This window comes from Mchenga conophoros, linkage group LG9, assembly GCF_057382185.1.
Source record: "Mchenga conophoros isolate Kocher_MC1m ecotype Shallow Benthic linkage group LG9, M_conophoros_male_GT1.1, whole genome shotgun sequence".
Lineage (NCBI taxonomy): Eukaryota > Metazoa > Chordata > Actinopteri > Cichliformes > Cichlidae > Mchenga > Mchenga conophoros.
Genome location: NC_140534.1, coordinates 7,351,380 through 7,372,910, shown reverse-complemented (window position 1 = coordinate 7,372,910; position 21,531 = coordinate 7,351,380). Strand labels below are relative to the sequence as shown.

At 41.8% G+C, this 21,531-nt stretch overlaps 1 protein-coding gene across 1 annotated transcript; it reads right to left on the bottom strand.

Annotated features, from left to right (window-relative positions):
- Positions 1-664: 664 nt before the first annotated feature.
- LOC146566681 (kinesin-1 heavy chain-like) lies at positions 665-18,491 on the bottom strand. The gene is made up of 26 exons (XM_085286247.1): positions 18,141-18,491; positions 17,107-17,194; positions 16,957-17,030; positions 16,739-16,843; positions 16,615-16,663; positions 16,481-16,536; positions 15,960-16,047; positions 14,121-14,245; positions 13,511-13,615; positions 11,397-11,542; positions 10,952-11,100; positions 10,301-10,500; positions 9,614-9,682; positions 9,092-9,298; positions 8,853-8,996; positions 7,920-8,108; positions 7,615-7,732; positions 5,976-6,031; positions 5,790-5,899; positions 5,605-5,706; positions 5,451-5,511; positions 4,470-4,541; positions 3,733-3,837; positions 3,418-3,631; positions 2,734-2,851; positions 665-2,328 (listed from the first exon to the last, which is right to left on the bottom strand). The coding sequence occupies exons 1-26, from the start codon at positions 18,264-18,266 to the stop codon at positions 2,322-2,324; spliced, it is 2,883 nt and encodes a 960-aa protein (XP_085142373.1). The 5' UTR covers positions 18,267-18,491; the 3' UTR covers positions 665-2,321.
- Positions 18,492-21,531: the final 3,040 nt, after the last annotated feature.

Genomic DNA, 21,531 nt, shown 5'->3' with positions numbered 1-21,531 from the left:
AAAAAACTTCCCAAAATACAGGAAACCAAGTGTCTGATGCTCAGAATTTTCTGAGGCAGGATTCCCCACCTAATGTGTTAGGTAGGGAATTTGTTTTTCTTGTATTTATTTTCCTACTCGTCTTCTGGCTGCTCTTTTTAAGGATTGCCACAGTGGATCATTTGCCTTCATGTCACCCTATCCCAAGCATCCTTCTCTGTCAAACCTGTGTTTGGCCCATGACATCCATCAATCTTTTCTGTGGTCTTCTTTTCCTCCTGTTTGGTTGTTTATTTTCATACCCTCTCATATTTTCTACATTAATCAGCTCATCAAAGTCCTCCTTTCACCTTTTCAACACTCGTCATATGTTAGCACATTTCCATCTCTATTCTTAATCATGCTGCACATACTCAATCTCTGTCTGCAGCCAATCACCACAAGTCCCTTTCTCCTTCCTCAGCGTCCAGTCTCACATACAACTCAGTATAAGCTTTTTCCTTTGCTACCGCTCACTTTAATAGGTGCCCCCCCCTCCCCCATATACTCCTGTGTAGTTTATTCATCTCCTCAACTGTGTGTTATACTTGTATAACTATGCATGTGACAAATAAAGAACCTTGAACTTGAACTAACCCCCCCTCCATTGAGTTATCCCGATGGTACAGGAAATAAAGTCACCAAGCAAGCTTTCAAATTAAAGTTTATTAATAATTATTAATATATACATTTGAAAACTGCAGTGGAAGCTGAACCCAGCACTGTAGTAACAGATTCATTTAATAAAATGTTAAATGTTTAAGGGACAAAAAACTGCTGCTTCAGCATCATCGTTATTAGCTTGTTAAGCTATCACACCAAAATATGACAGCAGTTCCAGATTGATTTTATTGAGGTATCTTTACAATAATAACAATTACACATAGGCAGATCATTCTCTGTTCTATAATGCTAGACACGGTCATGCTTTATGCTTATGCCATTTCTGCCCTCTGCTGTCTCCAGCAAAAGGTGCTGCAATGCAGCAGTGCAACTTCAGTGACATAAACTAAGACACAGTCGTGAAAAAGAAAGTTTTCACAGTAGTCTGTGCAGTCCAGTGAAAAACTCAGTACACCCCACAATTCAGTAGCTCGTATAACCTCCTTATGCAGCATAAACTTGCAGTAATTGTTTTCTGTATAACTTTACATCATGTGAGAATTTTGGCCAACACAACTTTACATTGCTTCAGTTTGTTGAGTTTTGAACTGAATTTATGCATAAGGACATTTCAATCAGGTTGAGGTCTGGACTGTCACTGAGCCAAAACAACACCTTTTCTTTTTTTCAGCCATTGTCCTGTTGCATGACCCAATTTCAGCCAAGCTTAAGCTGTTGGACAGATGGTCTCACACTTGGCCTCATCTACCCAGAGAAGTCATGCAGTTCCTTCAGATACAACTTTGCAAACCTAAATCATGCTGCCATCTTCCTTTCCAATAGATGAGACTTTCTCCTGGCAACCTTTCCAAACAAGTCATACTTGTGCAGTCATTTCCTAATCATCCTGTCATGAACGTTAGCATTTAGCATGCTAAGAGACGTAGCTCTTGGCGGGGTTTTTTTTGTTTTTCAGATTTTCCAAAAACTCCACAATCTGACCTTGGGGTGAATTTCTGGTGATTTTCCCCTGGGAAAACTGTGGAACATTATTAAAACACATCCGAATGTTCCAGACTAGCAAACTGGCAAAACATCTGTTTCATAGAGGCGCTCACACTCGCTGATGATCTGTTAATCAAGTGCATTTGATTAGCAGCACCTGGCTACTATGTGCCCTCGTAAATCCTATGGGAACAGTAAGAGTGGACTGCACAGAGTCCTGTCAAAACTTCCTTTTTCCTATGAGTACAACTAAAGTGGGGGGTTTTTTGCCTTCAAAAGTTTTTGTGACATCTGTGAATTGCACATGTCACATTTTAACCAATCAATAAGTCAACAAACAGACGAAAGAATCAAGGCCTTCGTTCAGCCTTGTTTTCATCTCTGCTCTCATGCTGAGGTGGCCATCAAGGTCTGATACTGTATGTACATGCATGTTGGCACAATGTAAAATATTATCTGTGCCTGGGAAAAGGAAACACACCAGCCTGTCATAATAAAAGTGGATTTTGCAGGACACTATTACACGTTATGAGTGCTTACAGAGCTTAAAAGAGCAGCTTTGCAGCTTATGCTGCGCTTATGTACAGTAAATAAATACACATTTAGACATTGGAAGAATAGTGCAACGATTCAGCTGATGGATGTCCACGTCAGTCTGCTTCTTTGGTTTTGTATCTGAGTGAGTATTAGTACCATCAGGGACTGTGAGGGGGAGAAATTTTGACAACAATTAATAATGAAGTCCATAAACTTGTGGATAGATGCAAAAGAATGAATGAGAAAAGAAACATGAATCATCTTAGAGTTGATAAGTTGGTCATCACTGGCTTGTCACGTTTTTGTGTCCCCCTTTCTACAAGACTGAATTAATCAATTTTCAATATGATTAATTTATCTCTATCAACAGGATACGTATCAGAGGCTTTTAAGGCAGCTGTAATTGAGCCATTATTCAAAAAGCCTTTACTTGGCCCATCTGTCTTAGCTAATTATAAACTGGGAGGCCATCTTCAGACAGAGGTTACTCAAAGTATTAGGATTAAGCAAACATGAACGCTAATTCATAAACCTGGGACTGCAGGGAAACAGGGTGCATGTTTTTCTTGCCTGTTATTGCCTCCTCCTCCCTTAATGCCGGTAGGGTGGTTGTTCTGGATGAGGTTGGACCTGTTGACACTGAAGTTTATGGGAGCCCCTGGCAGCTGACCAGGTCTGATAGGCTTGGCTGGATTGGACACAGCGAAACAATAACAATCATTTAGAGAGGGAAGGTTAATGGCCCACTGATATTTTTAAAAAACCCAAACACTAATTTCTTTCTGTTTGAGAATCAGATGAGAACATTAATAAAATACTGACGTATATGCATCATTTTAGTGATAAAGCTAGGCGGCTGTTAGCCTAGCTTTATCACTTTAGTGCTAAAGCTAGCTGGCTGTTAGCCTAGGTTAGCATAAAAATAAAAAACACTGATGAATGATTAGCCTGATCCTGTCCAAAACAACAAAAAAACTACAAAACGTACAAAACCTACTATAATAATCATAGTGTTATATATATGTTCCCTGGTCCCAAACTCCGCCTAGATTTGTTAGTCAATCTGGATGAAATTTATTATATAATCTGCCCAGGGTACCAGGATTATCAACATCTATATAGCTTTTGAGAATTATTTTTATAATGTGTCATACCTGATCTCAAAACAAACAGCAAGATTACATCAAGCTTAGCTAACTGCTACCTTTTAGTCTGGTAAAAGACGTCGCTTTTTAAAACAGTGGTGCCACCTACCTATCTGTGCTGACCCTCTCCTGCCCATGTTTTTAGGCTTGGCGGCATCCTTAATGCGCTCCACCTCCTGTTGGTAGCGTTTACGGTCATGGGCTGCATTCTCTTTGGCTTCCTTTAGGGCGGTCTCCAGGGCTTTGACCCGTTCAGCGGTGGCCCGCAGGCGCTTCTCCATCTTTGGGATTTCGCTGCGTAGGTCATTGTTGTCCCGTACCAGCTGTGGAATTTAAAACAGAAGAGAAAAAATAGAGCTTTTAACCTTGAGATGCCAGTTTGAGTGGGAGACACTCGTCTCACTTTGCTTGCATCTATTTCTACCTGCTTGTGAACTCTGGTTAGCTGCTCCAGGTTGTTCTCCAGGAAGCTGATCTTTTGCTTCTGGGCAGCGCTGCTCTCTGTGTCCTCTGAGTCCATCTGAGCATTCTGTCCAAGCACAGCAAACAACTTTGTTATCTATGTAATTTATTTTGTTGCTTTCAGTTTTTCAAATCCGTGTCAAAGTGAAAAATAATTCTGTAACCAAAGAGCCCTGATCCAGATAATCCCATCTGTGCCTAAATGTGGTGATAAGTAGCAGTTTTTGGATGAGTACAGCAGCATAATATATTCTCTGTGTGCTCCAGGAAAGCCTGCTCTGCCTTTGTCTCATCAAGCTTCCGCTGGAAGGCAGGAGATGAGCAGCACTGAGGGCCCAGGTCCCTAAATTACAGCTGCTACCTTTGAAGAATCAGATGGCCTACTTATTGCAGACACTTTCTGTTGTGTTCCCTGGATTCATTAAAATTTCATTAAGGATGCAGATTTAATGGGAGTGTTGCCGGTGCATGAGCGAAATATGGAGCTGTTTGACTCACTCCAGGTAAACGTCGTGGTCGAGGCAAGAAGAGCTCATGTGATATTGTGTAAGACGGGAGTCTTAACAGATGACAAATCAGATCACAAGATGGCAATTACTGTGATGATCCACCATGGCAACATTCAGGGAATGGGAGGTTACATATCTGCTCCGAGAGCTGAAATGTGTTCCATCACAGAAACACTTTGAGGACTTGTACCTTTTTTAATCTTGTGGATAAGTCTTGGACAAAGAGCCTTCTCAGGTTGTGAAGTGTCTGCAGCTCCCGTGCCTAACACAAGACAAGAAAGACAGGTTTGCAAAGAATAACGGTGACAAGAAATCGCCCTCCAAACTCATGTCACAATGTATCATTTGCTGCTGGCAACAAATCTGGGTTATATCTGGGCTAGTGAGCCATAAAAATAATAGTGAGGCTGTACTGAGATGTCACATCATGTCAGTTCATACCTAATTATTGCTCCCAAAAATTACATCTTTGAGCACCACTACTCTTTGTGCAAAAATACATGAATGTGGCAAGAGGTCACATGATTAAAGCTGATTAAAGGAAACTAATTACACCAATTTCACTAGAAAGGCTTTCCATAATCCATCAAATCCATCCATCTATCCATTCATCCACCCACCCATAGACACCCATTCATACTCACAGTCACACCCGAAGTGACCATATTTGCTAATGCTAGCTGAATGTTAAAAATGTTACTGTTTTTCCTCTTACCTCTGTTGTATTGGTGGAGATCGAAATCTCCATAGCAAATGGCCTGGTAAATGGCCTGTATTTGTATAGCACTTTACTAGTCCCTAAGGACCCCAAAGTGCTTTACACATTCAGTCATCCACCCATACACACACTGGTGATGGCAGGTCCATTGTAGCCACAGCCACCCTGGGGCGCACTGACAGAGGGGAGGCTGCCGGACGCTGGCGCCACCGGGCCCTCTGACCACCACCAGTAGGCAACGGGTGAAGTGTCTTGCCCAAGGACACAACGACTGTCCGAGCCGGGGCTCAAACCGGCAACCTTCCGATTACAAGGTGAACTCCAAACTCTTGAGCCACAATCGCCCAGCAACATACTACTGCTAACAGCTACTTACATAAGAGGTTTGTTGTGTAGTGGGTGAACTCATTTTCTAAGCAAATACAGATTTCAAAACTTGTGGCAATAACTGACCACAGTTTCCTCCAGTCCCTTCAGGTCCTGTCTGGCCTGCTCCCTCCTGTCCTGCTGCACCCTGCAGCACATGAAACAAGCATTAATAAGACTGGAAAACAGTTCTGCTAAACAAGTGTGCATTTTCCTGTTAAATAAACGCGAGAGATGTTACGTGAGCTCTTCCAGCTGGCGGCTCTTTTCCTGGTCAGCAGCCTTGAGCTTCTCATGCTCCACTCTGAGCCTCTCCTGCTCCAGCATGATCTGCTGGTTCAGACTGCACAGAGGTCAGGGATAAAATCAGCCGAGTCATGTAAGTTTCGCTCAAAGAGACAAGCGTTAGGTGATGTGGTGTCTTACTCCTGCAGCTCAGTGATAAGCTTCTCCTTGGCGTCAAGCTCATCTCTCAGGCTGCTGATCTGCCTTTGATGGGCCTCTCTGTGAGTCTGGATCTGCTTCTCCACAGCTTCCTGAAGACACGGAAAAAAACAGCTAGTCACTGCATGAGATGAGGTGGGCAATCACACTTTGTACGTGTTACAGTACCTTGACTTCATTTGCAGACTGGATCTCGTTCTCTTTCTCCATGGCATTAACCTTCTCTGGAAGGAGAAGAAATGATCCATGTTATTGGGAACAACTGGGATATAACAATGGATCTTCTTTAGTTTCTTATGGCACAAACAAGTACAAACAGTATTTTTCTTAAGCTTGCCACGTCATGTAAACCCTTTTCATAGTTTACTGGAAACAAGATTTAAAGGAGAAACAGGTATTACTTGACATGACTTTCAGGGAAATCCATAAACACAGATACTTCTTTGAACGTTCAATGCTAATAATCAATACTTATGACTTATTCAAGTTTAGTTTTACAAATTCAGGTTTAAAACAATAAAAATGTCATGGTCCCTGGATCTTGGACCCAGGATTTTAAGTTTCTTTATGGTTTTAAGGATACCTTTAAGTTTGCCCTTTATTATATTCTCAGTTTGTAGGATTCTAGTTCACCTTCTTGCTTATTAAATCTATATCTTTTGTGATCCCTTTGTTCCCCCAGTGACGTTCCCGTGTCTGTCTAGTCTTTCTGTGTTCTGTCTCTGTGTTTAATCTTCTATCCCTGTGTTAGTTTGGCATGTCATAGTCTGGGTCTCAGTGTGTATGCTTGTTCCTGTTTTATTGTGATAGTCTTGTGTCAAGTTTAACTTCCCTTGTCTTGTTATTCCTGATTTGTTCCCACTTTGTTTCCCATCTGTTTCCTCTCCCTTCATTACCTGCTGTGTATCAATTGTCTGAGTTTCCCCCTTGCTCTTTGTCACATTGTCCCTCTTGCCGTGGGTCCCTGTGAGTTCCATGTTTCCAAAGAGATTTTCCTAGTTAATAAGTTCTATTATTATTCTGCACCTTGGTTCCTATGAAGCCACCAGTAAAACTACCGTTAAGGTTGAGTTCTGTTCTCTGTGTCCTGTATTTGGGACCTGCCTGCTGCACCGCGATGCACAACAAAAAATGTATCCAAATATTTTTCACATGTGAGTTGTCACAAAGAATTAAGACAGCTGTGAAGACAAAAGGGGTCAAGGTGCACCTAATGAAGTGGCCGGTACATATAATAAATACATTTTTAAAGAAATGTGGATTTTACCCTATCTGACTGGTCAATAGCCCTAAAACACCAGAGAAGATTAAATCCTTTTATTCAGGGTTGTTTCCAAGACTTTATTTTTTAAAATCAGTGTGTGAGACTTTGTTTTAAGGTCACCATTGCACCACTGTACCCACTTGCTTTAGCTTTTATGTCCTAAAACATTTGAGTCACTATACAGCAGGGGTGGGCAATCTCAGTCCACGAGGGTCGGTGTCCCTGCAGGTTTTAGATCTCACCTTGGGTCAACACACCTGAATCACATGATTAGTTCGTTACCAGGCCTCTGGAGAACTTCAGGACATGTCGAGGAGCTAATTTAGCCATTTAAATCAGCTGTGTTGGTTCGAGGACACATCTAAAACCTGCAGGGACACCGGCCCTCGTGGACTGAGATTGCCCACCCCTGCTATACAGACAACTATTAGTTAGTTTAAGGACCTCTTACAGCAGTTTCACTGCCTTCTCCACAACAAACCTTTAGCCAAACAGGGCTCCTTGTGCAAAAACAGAATGGAGAGCAGAGAGTGTGTTGCTCACCCTGGGCCCTGGTCCTGACTATTTCCTCACTGAGAGAGTCCACATTCTCTTCCAGCTGTCTTTTCTTCTGCTCCACATTCTGGAGGGACTCCGTCAGGGACTTGATTTTGGCTTCTTGCTAAACAACGACCGGCCAACGAAAGACATGAAAAGGACTCATACAAATTAAATGACAGTTCTTTTAGGCCAGACCCAATTGTTAGGCCCCATTGTTATTGATATAGAACCACATAATCTGACATCTTAACTATATGTCACTATGGCGACAGCATCTGAGATGGCAGCAGTTGTTAAGCAGCTGTTACCTGGGAGATGCGGAGCTGACAGGCAGTCAGCTCGCTCTCAGTCTCGTCCAGCTTCTGGGTGCTCTCGGTCTGTGTGCTCTCCAGCAGCTTGCTGCGCTTCACCATGGTCTTCACCTCTGACTTCATCTTGCTGATGTAGAGACGGGCCACAGTGAACTCTTCGTCAATGAGACCACTGCTCTCCTGTTGCTGAGGACGTGAGAGAACATTACGTAGGTCAAAGACATTCCTCAGACTCAGTCCCACTCAGACCATCCATGGAGTTTAAAATAGATTAGGAGTTTATCAAAATTTCTTGAAGAGCATGCAGTTGGAGATACACTGGAAACCAGTGGAAACAAACCAAGATGCTCACAATTCCTATTAAAACTAGACAACAAACTGATTGACTGTCGTCTGATCATAAAATATGCAGAACATTAGTCTGCTGAAGCGTTTTCTGTGAGCATATTTGTGCTTTTACCAGTTTTACATTTGAATCAATCAATTTCACACTGTTGGTTCAACCAAATCTGTTTTACCAATTTTTTAAGGACTATTGAAAGTCATTATCTGCAGAAATTCAACACTCATAGTTTAGTTTCTGTTTCTTATTTTTCAAGATTGGGTGCTTTTCTTTTTTTGTGATAATAAAGGTTGATTTGACGTTCTACTTTGGCAGGAACTTTATCAAGGTTCATGTTCTACATTTTCTGACTGAATCCACTAAATAAATTGAATGAGAGATACATCCACAGTGGAATTAAGTGCTTGCAACCAGCCTATGCAAAACCATCCTCATTTTCAGCAAGGATCACCTGAATACCTGATGATGTTGATAGTTCTTAGACCACAAGTTGTTAGCTTGTGGTCTAAAGCACTGTTATTTCATAGTTTTAACCCAAATGTCACTTTTCTGAATATGAAACAGTGTATCAGAGCCAAACTGGGAACCTTGATGTCATTGCTTCCCACAGCGATGCCTATTTCAGCCAGGTCTTTGAGTAATGATGACATCATCTCAGTGACCCTCTTTTTCTGGTGGTTGGTCATCTCCTTCAATTTCTGAAGCTCTGAGTCAATGGAGGCCAAGGAGCTCTAGTGGTGGACGATAACACACATCACAAAGAATCTAGGATTAGGATTAGTGTTTTTACTTCCAGCAAATTCCCCCAAAGCTTCAAGCTGCTCACCGATTTCTCGTTCAGCTCCTCACTGAGAGCCTCAAACTCTTTGGTTTTGTTTTCAACTTCCTGACTCTTCTGGTCGTAGTTGACAGCCAGCTCCTCCAGGGCCTGCAGCACTTCCTTCACTTCCTCCTTGGAGGCTTCATTCTCCGCCAGCAGCCGGTTCAGCTCCGTCTGCAACGTGTGGTGGTCACGGCGAGAGGATGCTAATAGCTAGGAGAGGTAAATGATGCTCAGTGATGCTCTCCTATGGTCAGGTTTGAAAGTATGTTAAAAAATGTATCAACAGCAGGGACTACAAAACAGATTTGTGAACAGTGAAGAAAAATGTGCTCAATCTGGTGAGGCTCCTGTGCTTGCTAAGGGTGAGTTACAGTTTGACCTCTCCTGCAGGGCTACTAATGGTCTGCAATCAGCTGTCACACCAGGTTTATGCTAACAGGAGTGCCTAGGGGGATTTGGAACAGCGGGAAGGCACAGGGGAAGGAAGAAAGGAAAGAAAGGAAGGCAAGGCGGATGCAGTGTCACCTCCTCCTGATCCAACATCTGCTGCTTCAGCGTCTCCACCAACTGAGACTGCTGGTTGATCTCATCGTCCTACAGGAAAGGCAGAGGAAAAGAGAAATCCAGTAATGTTTCATTCACATAATTCTCCTGCCAAAGAGCAATACTGAACAGCAACCAGTTGCACCACCTGCTGGTCAAAAGAAATAAGTTCACCACAATTAATTAGAAGACGAATGTTGGTTTTCACATAAATATATTCTCTTTATTCCAGTATCAAGAATGAATTTACATTATTAAAACAAAAGAGAAAGATGAAGTGAAGATATTGTGAAATTTCATGTGACAGGAATTGTGAAACCTTTCATAGTTTTCATCCTGCTCTCACAAAGTCAAAGTACTACCGAAATAGATTCAGTGTTCTAGTTTTTACTGTCATCCTGCTGGAGATTAATAGCATGTCTTGCCTGAGGTAATGTCTATTTAAATATGTTAAAAAATCTGTCAGTTGCTACTGCATTGCACTTTATCTGCATGTTCTAATATATACATATATATACACATACATATATACACATACATATACATACATACATACATACATATATATACATACATACATACATGTATATATACACGTACACACACACACACACACACACACACACACACACACACACACACACACACATACATACGTTGTTTCGTTACCTTGTCGTCCAGCTCTTTGTAGAGCTTGGCCATTTCCGCCTCGTACTTCTCTTTCTCTGCATCTGTGAGTTTGACTCCTGGCAGGGAGCTCAGGGCAGGTTTGGGTGGCGTCTTGTCATTGTGGTGGGTGCTCTCCAGGGCCTGGACTTCTTCTTTGGCCTTTTCTTTGTCAAACTGCTCATCCGCTGGCACACTCTCTCCTGCAGGGAGCAGCAGAAAGATGATATAAGAAGGTCTGTTTCCACCCTAAATAGCTCCCCATCAGAGAAAATATTATGACTGCACACACAGGAATCCTTTTTTTAACAGGTTCTTAAAACAAAAAAAGAAATGAAAACTAGTCAAAATTAACGAGCCTTCATGTGTAGCATTAGTGCAGGACAGGCATGGTCTTGCATATTTTTCCGGGGGACTGTTTGTCGTTATTAAATATAGAAACAAGGAGCTCTTTCTTTAAAAGCCTCCTGTTAGGATCCATGTGCAGCTCAACTCTAATTGCTAAACACAAGGACACAAGATTTAACCTTGTTATGAACATATCCATACTAACATTAAACACATAAAAACAATGATCATATGTCTGCAAACTCCTCTGCCTCTGCTTTAATGACCCACACATAACCCACACATAATACAGCCTGTGGCCCTCACCGCTCCTCCAGCGGTTCAGCTCATTCTCAAGCCAGGTGACTGTGTTTCTCAGTGTCTTGTTCTTCTCCTTCTCTTTCTCCCATTTGCTCTTCCACTGCTCTGCTGTCAGTTCCACATTCATAGTCACTTGGTTCTTGATGGTCTTTGCTCTGGTGAGACACAGAGGTGAGAAAGTGGTAGCGGTCTGTTTTGAATACTAACAGCACACAGTTGAGCCTGGTTTCACCGCAGAGCCAGCTCAGAGGTCGGTGTTTCTGAGCTTAAGTCGGTGCCCTGTCTTTATGGAGTCAGACACCAAACCTATGGATCATTCATATTTATGACTCTAGACCACAGTCTTCTTTGCCTCTAATCTTTTAATATTAAAACGTAGCTATTTGTGGAACACCTTTCAGTTCAGTAACATCATTTGTACAGATGTGATGACAGGTTTGTGTCTACGTACCTCTGTCCAAAAAGCAATGTAGTCCTGGTCTCTGCATCATTGTAAGCCGAAGGTGAGCAACAAATGACCATAGTTGTCCGACAGTTCCCTCCCAGGGAATCCTGCAGGATTCTGGTCATCTTACTGTCTCTGTATGGTATGTAGGACTAGGCGGATTGAGAGGGACCATATGTCGCATTATATGATAATTCTGCATGTCACAAACGGCATTTACAACAGTGAAGCCTGTTGTGATGAAATGTAACTGAGCAATTTAAATTAAGGACTGCAGTCCACTATCATGCACTTACAAAATATAATATACTCAATTTGTAACATTTTAGCAATATAAAAACCCTCTATGGAGGCTCCTGAGCAGTAGGCCGATGGTTCATCTCAGGGTTCCTAGAGCTTTGAAATAGGTGCAACTCCTGGGATATTCAGGGTGGCTTAGATCAGGTCTTATGATAAATCTATGGTATGTAAAATGTATTCAGGTTCTATAATGCCGTCCTACAATAAAAAGAAACAGTAAATATTTAAAAAATGTCTCCAGCTGCAGGCTGATGTTCCTATTTTTGCACACAAGATTGTTCCACAGTATTGCAAGTCCTTTAACCTAAACAGCTACACAGGTGGTTTGCACTCTGATGATTTCACAACTTTTCATAAATATACACCTTTGCCTTCACATTTTAGCATGCTGTGCTCATCTTTAGCATAATTTTTTGAGGTCCAATCTGGTCTGATAGTCCCCCCAGAACTGGAAATAGTCATAGTAATAACCAAGAAAATGGAGATATGATGTGATCAGTAGATCAACATCTATCTTGCACACATTACATGGTGATATGCACATTTATCCAGTGTGTTAAGTGTTTAAGGCGCAGACATCAGCAGAGACAGTACAACAAATTCTTCGAATTCAGCGACCTGCCTTCATCTCACCCTGTCCCTGTCATCCTCTTCTGTCACACCAACTCTCTGCATGTCATACAACACTACATCCATGAATCTTCTTTGTTGTCCTCATTTTTTCCTCCTGCCTTGCAGCTCAATATTCAACATCCTTCATATCCACTCTCCCTTCTCTGAACATATCAAAACCACCTCACCCTTGCCTCTATAACTGTCTCCAAACCGCTCATTTTTACTGTCTCCGATGAACTCATTTCTAATCTGGTCCAGTCTGGTCACTGCCAGTGGAAGTCTTAGCATCTTCAGCTCTACCTCTCCTGTTTTTTTTTTGTTAGCCACCGTCTTTAAACCATACATAATGGCAGGTCTAACTTTCATCTTGTAATTTTTCCCTTTCACTCTTGCTGCCGTCCTTCTGTCAAATCATCCCAACGCTCATCTCCACCCACTCCACCCTGCTTACACTCTCTTCTTCACCTCTCTTGTGCACTGTCTGTTGCTTTGGATGGTTTAAGGTATTTAAACTACCTCTGCTCCACCTTCTTATTCACACACATGCATTCTGTCATGCTTTTACTGGATTTCTTTATGCATGCTCAATCATTTAGGTAAGTAAATCCCAGAAGGTTGATTCTGTTCATCTGGACGGAGCGTTTCCAGTGGGAGAAACGTTTCATCGCTCATCCAAGTGACTTCCTCAGTCTCAGCTGACTGCAGGTTTCCCCAACCTTATAAAGAGCACATTGCACAATGACTGAAACTAGCACCACTGGATGAACAACGCTACGTCCAGATGAACAGAATCAACATTTTGGGATTTACTGGATTTCATTCCTCTTCTCTCCAGAGCATACCTCCACCTCTCCAGGCTCTCATCCACCTGCTCTCTTTTGTCACCACAGATCCAAATGTCCTGTGTAAACATAATGGTTCACAGAGACACCTGCCTGGCCTCTTCTGTCAGCCTGTCCATGACCACCGCAAACAAGAAGCCGTTAAGAGCTAATGTAATCCCACCCCACTTCACAGCTCTGTCACCATGCTCATGCAAATATAACTTATGGGATCAAAATATCTAATGAACGAATCAGCACATTTGTGATAATAAACTCACTTCAGCCTCTCCTTTTTACGAATTTCATTTATAAACTTTGAATCACATTTTGGAGTGGCAGTAATTCTAACGCTTCACCAAGCAGAGTCGCAAACTGTCTCACCGAGCCTTCTGCCAGAGCTGAGATGACAATTCCCAGTGCAGACAGGGACTTGTTAATCATCTTGGCTTCATCCAGCACTGTACCCTCTGCTCCAGTTTTACCCACCTTTGAAACACAAAAACAGCACAATTGTCATAGTGAAGCTGAAAACTGTGTCACATAACAGATGCTCAGAACCTTTTTCTTTTAACAAGATCAGCTTAGTAAAAGAAAGTTGACAAAGCATGTCAATGGCTTTCCCGGGGTTTAGCGCTATGACTGGTCTGTTAACATTTTACACTTTACTGATGGAAGATTGCTCTAGTTTCCCCCCTGAACTGAAGTGGCAGCACGATAGCATCATTAAACTTTTATCATACCGATCCATTTAATACAGACACACTTTGCCACTAGGGAAAAGGTAAATGAGAGTAAAAGAGCTGTTTCCACCCTGAGTTTTAAATCAGGCCTGGTTTCTACTCTATTAATAAACAACTACTTAAAAGCTACTCTTTAGCTGGTTCAAGTCAGAGGCGGGCTCTTGAAATTGGGAAAAAACACATTTGCAGAGGTTATGAAGATGAGAGAGGTCAGAGAGGAGGAGGAGGAGGAGGAGTACTGAGGATCATACTTTTTCACTCCCAGCCAGATCGACGAGGTACAGCTTGCCGGTTAATTTCTGTTCAGTCTTACTGTTTTCCTGCTTGATGTTGATGAGGAAGATGCTGTGACTCCTGGAGCTGTGCTCATTCATGTCTGAATGTACATGTGGGCACACAAACAAAAAAACAGTTATTACTGATTATATTATTCTAGGTTTGCACGCTATAAAAATAATGGCCCATTGAAGTGTTTTTTCTGAGGGATTACCAAGGTAAAAGAATGAGACTTAACCAGACTAGAATACATAAAAACTCCAGCTGCGACTAACACAGGTAGCTGTAGCTGACTGGTATCTAAAAGGCCTCACATCTTCTAACACCTCTTGACTGTCCATATGCTGTTCTTGCCTTTTTAATGGAATTATTGAACATAGAATATGTCCTGCTGAGTGGAAAGATAAATGGAAATGGACTGGTATTTTTAAACCTGCAGGCACAGGGAGGATATGCAAACTCCAAAGTCCAAAACCAATCCTTGACATCTGGAATGGTGGTATAGTGGTGAGCACAGCTGCCTTCCCAGCAGATCAGCATCTCCTTTAATCTTCATGTCACAGCGTTAAATTAGGAGATCACACAGGACCTTCCGACTGTGTTATCCTGCTGATCTCAGGTAGAGCAAAAACGTTTGTTGTGGTGGCTGCAGATCAGGAGGCAGAGCAGGTCATCGACTAATCAGAAGACTGGTGGTTGCTCCAGTCTGCATGTCAAAGTATCATTGAGCAAGATACTGAAGTTGCTCACTGGTGCTTCCATTGGAGTATGAATGTTACATAGAAAGCAGAAACAAGTGCTGGTGTGAACTGTTGTAGAAATGCATTATGTAAGAACCAGTCTGTTACCATCACAGTGGCTCTATGCATGGACCTGCATGCAACCAAAGTCTGACTAGATACAAACAGTCAGCTTCCAGCTTCCAGGACCAAAAATGTTGTCCCATGCTTACAGATTCTGTATGTGTCAAGAATCGCTGTGTGGCGGGCAGGAGTTGGACCCAAAATGCAGGCTCTCAGACACGAGGGGTGAATGCAAAATCACAGCGACATGGAACAGAGGGAGATTCCGACATAAATACACAGAAGGTAATGAGTGAGGTGGGAACACACGGGGAGCACAGCTGAGGACAATTATGCATAACAAGACAGGGAGGGCACAGAGCTGAAAATACTAACCCAAGATGCGGACCTTAAACGTAACACAGGAAGAACAGAGACACAGACAGGAGGGGAGAGAGAGCATGGGGAGAGCACATGAAGAAATACACGAAGGGAAGAGGAAAACACGGAACACAAGGAGTGGGAGCAAAACACAATAACTCACATCACTATATAAGACAGTCACACAGAGGGAGACACAGAAGGCAACAACACAGGGGGAACACATGGGCAGAGAAGACTAAACAGAACAGAGGGCACAGAGAAACATGAGGGGCAGGGGATCAAAACCTAGGAACCATAGAATAAATCACAAATGAACTTGACATAATACAGAAACACAGGAAAACTAAGAACGCTGGGTCAAATGACCCAGGATCCTGACAGTATGTTCATATGCAGATGTCTGTTTACAGAAATTATAATTTTCCAACAAACTTAACTGATGCCATAATGGGATCCATTTAATTCAGAAAATAAGTGCATAATTAAGTCAGCTCAGCTTCAGTTTAAATCGTGTACCCATGGTTAGAAAGAACCTGACTTTAATGTGTTTTTCACAGATGTCTTCTTGGCTCAGCTTTTGGGAGTGTGGCAACAGTCAGGAGACTCAGTGAGGATGAACCCATGAGAGGCCGCAATGTACGAACTCACTTGTGACAGCCACGCTTCGGTTATTTTTGCCTTCGTCTATGGCTTCCATGACCTCGTCAGGAGTGCAGACAAAACGCTCGGTACAGCCCTGGGGACACATGAACATCACAAGGAAATATTATTCTCAGTAGCCCCACAGCAGGACTGGTTTATAGAGACACATTTATTAGCTGAAGGGACCGTGACACGCTAACAGTCTCCACTGGATATTTATGAAAGGAGAGCTAGTGCTTCATGGTCTCAGTAGCTTTTGTATCTCCTTGGATTTCTTCATGCAGTCATGGTCTATGCGACTTATAGCTGAATGCCAAATGAAATACAATGATCTGTAAAGCCTTCTTACCCTTTATACATAAAACCCTGTAGGTAAGCTATCACATTAGCATCATTGTTTTGCTCTGTTGTTCATAACTAATGCATTAGAACCAGCAGGGAGAAGTTTGTGACTGTATGACTGCAGACTTTGAGTTTAATCAGAAACAATGTTGTGCCTTGAAAATGAAGCACTCAGTCTGTCTTACCTTGACATATGGGACCCTGTTCTTGTCCTCATGTACAGGAAGGTTGGTCTTTGACACTGTGGAGGAAAATGAAAGCAAAGAATGAATCATGGTCTCTGTAACAGGGTCTGACTGATGATGAGCCCCGTACATACCATCCAACAAGTCCCTAATTTTGTCCAAATAGATTTCAAAATATGAAACCTGCAAAACAAAAGCGCACAGTGAGACTTTATCAGATCTTTTCATGTGCGCCTGCCTCGTTGCTCAGCTACATACTTTGATGTGGAACTCCAGGTTCTCATCCATGGAATAAATGTAGTTAAAGATGTCTTGCACAATTCGAGGAATGATTCCCATCATTTCAGGGTCATGAAGCTTCCCCTTCAGGACATGATGATAAAAGTAAGACAGCACAGAATCTCAGGCTTTTCCTGGCTATTTTTAATATGTTTGACCAGTAGCAAAAAAAAGCAACAGCTGATACTTCATAGTACCTCCATTGTGTGTGTTTTGCCTGAAGATGTCTGCCCATAAGCAAAGATGGTCCCGTTGTATCCCTCCAAAACATCTGTACAAAGAAGTAACACATTTAGGATTGGGGTTTGGCTTTGTATTTCATGAACAGATTCCAATGCACAGCTTACCTTTGACTATCTTCTGAGCCACAGCATTATAAAACTCCTCCTGAGTTGTCTTGGACTGGAACACACGGTCAAAGTAGTATGGTTTGCCCTTTAAACAAGAGGTGGAAGCAGTGAGAAATAGTAAAGTATACCATCAAGAATTTAGAGTTTGCTGCACAACAGCAGCCCTACTTTTTCATGCTCACTGCACAATCTTTTTTCCCACTGTTTTCTACTTTTAGTTTGTGTTTGTAATATTTTATCCACTGTTCTTAGGGTCTCTCTTTTAGTCTTGTTTTACTTTGAAGGTCAGCTCTTTGGGGGGTATTGCTTTGCTTTGATTTCCTGTCTTTATTTATTTCCCACCCATGCATTTACATAAGCCTGTATTACTGTTTTCTCCTCATGCCATCTTTGAGTCATCTGCTTCTAGATCAGTGTCCCCCCCTGGGTTTTCTGGTTTGAGATTTTAATTTTTCTTTCTTTGAAATTTTCTTTGTTGAACATGTTTGTTATATTTAGCAAATTATTTATATTTAATATATGCTTTGTTACTTCCTCCTCTGCCTTCAGGGTGTCCTCAGCTGAGGCACTTTAAGAGCATCAGATTAAAAACATAAGATACTTGATGTGACACAGCTCAAGTGTGTTCGCAAGTTACTAAACAAGTGGGATATGTTTCTAAACTATTTTACTACAGTGAGGAACATTTTGGGGGATGGCTGTGGTTTGGCAGGTTGAGCAGGTCATTTACTAATTGGAAGGTTGGTGGGGTACGAATGTTCAAAAGCACTTAGACATTAAAGAAAGTGAATGTTCATGTTCAACTGCTCCGAAGCAGTCACATCAGCCAGTCACACTGCAGCAACTCAGTGCAGACATGGTGAAGATGACCTGTTCAAGTTGATTTAAGTGGCTTGCATTAGCCTTAATTAGCCACTGTTAGTGCCTCCAAAATCAGCATTTCCAACCCAAAATATAGAACGATGTAAAAAAAAACAACAATTTCAGTTAATAAAATGTGAAAAGGTCTGCTTACTGTTTCGCACACTCACCATCAGCACACAGTCGTCCCCCTTAAACTTGGGTATGTACTGGTCTCCGCGGGCCACCTCAGCGCTGTTCAGCGGCCTGAAACGGCACACCACCTTGATGGTGCACTCCGCCGCCGCGTCCCCCATCCTCGCCGCAGTGGATGAATGGATGGATGAAGCGCTCAGAGAACAAAAATGTGGTGCTGCTGAACTTGTCTGTCGCTCGGCTCAGAGACTTTCCCCGCAAAAAGAAGTCAAAAGTAAAAACTGTAAAACATACATTCATTTGTGTTTCTATTCAACACTTTTCAGCGAAAGCTGACAATAAAAGTCGGCTAGAAGAAACCTAACAGCATGCTCGCTTCGGGCGCAGCATTGATGAAAAAGCCTCTTTGCAGAGCAGGGCTGAACTAAAAAACGATTAGAGCACATGACACATGAACAGAAGCGTCACATTGCTGCTCAGGATCTGCGACGCTGTTGACCACCCGACGGTCAGAAGTCACGTTTAAGTACTGAGTAGCTTCAGGTATTTTAAAAGAAAGAAGGTACATTTATACTGTAGGGAATTTGAAGTAGGAACTCTGGGTATTTTACAAGAATATATATCTCACAAGAAAGAAAGACAAGTGACAGTGTGCACTTTTTTATATAAGTGCTGTGGATATAAAAAGTAAACACACCCGTGTTACAATGCCAGATTTTTGTGCTGTTAAAAAATTAGACCACAATAAAAAGAGAGCGCGATGAGGAAGATGATCCCATTGCTGATGAGGACTGAGATGAATGTATCAGTGAGAATTGTGAGTATGATACCATGAATGAGGACGAATTGGAGAAGTTGTTGAAGATGAGACTGAAGACATCAGACTTCATTCCCCTCTTATAGAGCAGTTACCGGTACCTAGAAGACACTCTGCAAGAATATTAACAGGCTTGGTACTTAAACCTCTGAGACAGATGTTACAGGAAGCTGCTCTGTCAAGTTTACCAAAGAGAAGCTTGGAAGTGAGACTGCTCTGAGACTGCTCTGTGCAAAAAAAAAAAAAGAAGAAGCAGAGAGGACGCTGTGAGCAAATTCCAAGGATACTAAATCCTCAGCTTTTTAGCCCTTTAAGAGGCAGTGAAACAGACACAAACTACAGAGAGTGTGCACCGTTAAACTCAGCCCTCAGCTCCTCCTCAAACAATAGATTCTGAGAGAGACCTTTTAAGTGCCTAATGTGAGTTATTAACAGCTACTCAGTTAAACAGTCTTGTTTGCAGGAATGGAAAACTGTGATTCCCTTACATGGTTGGCAGGCTATATTCTTGTGCCAGGGCCTGTTTTTACATATATAAACATGCACTTTAAAATACTGACAGCTGTTCTTTGCTTCTCTACTGGGCTACATTTGCTTTTTCTGCATCTGTCTCAGTAGGTACTGATGTAAATAAGCAGGGTTTTAAAGGCAAGTGTATCATATTTGATACATGAGTTTTTGAGACCATCCAAAAAAGACTAAATTAATAGCACAATATATTTTTAAGGAATAAAATGCAATGTCCCAAATATGATACAAAATGAAACTCATATGTGCAAATTAACTCTTTTTTTTTTAAATTGTCAGAATGTTCACAGAATTTTAACAGGCAGTTATTTCATGGTTCAGGCTTTGAAGGGTTAAAAAAATCAGCAGCTTTATGCTGATGCTACTTTTATAACGTTATTCTTTGCCTCTCATGCTCAACACTGCCCTAAACTTTGGTTACAATGTGAGGTTCACTGTGTGGCCCAAGACAAGTCAAAATGTTGACCATGATTATGATCTAGTAGATCAGGGCTGCCCAATCCCAGTCCTCAAGAGCTACTATCCTGCAGCTTTTAGATGCATCCCTACTCCAACACAGCTGAATCAAATGCTTTGATTACCTCTTCAGCATGCCATCATGTTTGGCAAAGGCCTGATAACAAGCCATTCATTTGATTCGGGTGTGTGGGAACAAGGATGCATCTAAAAGCTGCAGGACGGTAGCTCTCGAGGACCGGGATTGGGCACCCCTGTAGTAGATGATCTATAAAGACAGCACAGTGTACTATCAGTGTAGAGGACAGATATTAGCCAAGATAGCTTGCAAAACATCTCCTTACACAATACAGTTGTGTAAATCCACAAAGAACAGTAAACCTCAGAGCAACAGCAGCAGCACACATCACAGCCTGTACTTTAAAAACACTATTGACTAGTCTGCATTTGAAACACATACAAAGGCACAAGAAGAAGAAACCAAGAAAGTCAAGGTTGCAGAAAGATGAATCATCAGGTTTAAAATGAGAAGAGGGGAATATGTTCTCTTTACTGCATGCAAACAGAACACTGCTCCCTCGTGTATGAGGTCGTCTGATTAAATGTAAACTCTTCATGGTATTTTTTTTAAAGCATCCCTGCTTTACTTGTGGTGCCTGAATGTTGGCAAAACAGCTTTCCTCTGAAGTAACTAGCAAATCACAAGCATTCTGATTAATTTTGAGCTTCAATCTGCCTTCACTGTTTCCTGAGGGATCACCAACTGCTAACTTAAGGTGCTTAAATATTTTTGCACAACTTATTAAAAAAATAATGTTAAAATCTTTTAAATTGAAGTATTTTCATTTTGGAAGTTTGGAAGTATTGCATATCAAGGTTTTTCTTCTGCAAGAGTTGAAGAAAAACCTTGATGGTTTGCAGAGTGTTGATTTGGTTGCTTTTATTGCAAAAATCATACTTGAATGGAAAAAAAACACAGGTCTTCTTGCAGAGCTTACCTTCTTCTTGTCACACTCAGAGTTAATAATGGATAAGAAAACATATTCTGCACCCCTGTGGTAGGAAAAAGGTCAGGAGGCTGTACAGTATCCTGAGGTGGTTGTGCATTTTAAATGATGATGAATCACTTGTGTACAAAAACCTGCTTGATTTACCGGACTAGTGATGTCACATAATGAAAATGTACCTTATACATTTTACCTTTGTACACATATCATTTTGTATTGTAATTTCTGCCCATGATGTTTTGGATTTGTAGTTATGAAAATGATATTGAGAAACCGGATGGGAATGAGACAGAACTGTGGAGTTGTCTAAAACACATGAAATTTATATCCACCTGCAGCTCAGAGCAACTTTCAAAGCACGTATCTTTTCCAAGACTGTAGTGGAGGGTTTGTTTGTTTTTTTTAAATGCAGTAGCTCCCTCTGCTGGACTCCAGGCTTTCCCGATGCCATTCTGGGGGAAATATCTTATTAAATTGAATAATGTCTGCAAAACGTCTTGATTCATTGCCTTCCGCTTATCCTGTTCAGGGTTGCCTGTCTTAGGTTGAGAGGCAGGGTACACCCTAGACAGGTCGCCAGTCTGCCGCAGGGCTAACACATAGACAAAGACAACCAAC

What these genes read in the sequence shown, in the direction of transcription:
- LOC146566681 (XM_085286247.1), bottom strand. Translation starts at nt 18,266, where the DNA reads ATGGGGGACGCGGCGGCGGAGTGCACCATCAAGGTGGTGTGCCGTTTC. An exon ending in ACAAAGAGCTGGACGACAAG is followed by an intron (nt 9,683 to 10,300) that starts GTAACGAAACAA and finishes CCTTTCCTGTAG; the next exon opens with GACGATGAGATCAACCAGCA. An exon ending in AGTCAGGACCAGGGCCCAGG is followed by an intron (nt 6,032 to 7,614) that starts GTGAGCAACACA and finishes TTCTCCTTCCAG; the next exon opens with AGAAGGTTAATGCCATGGAG.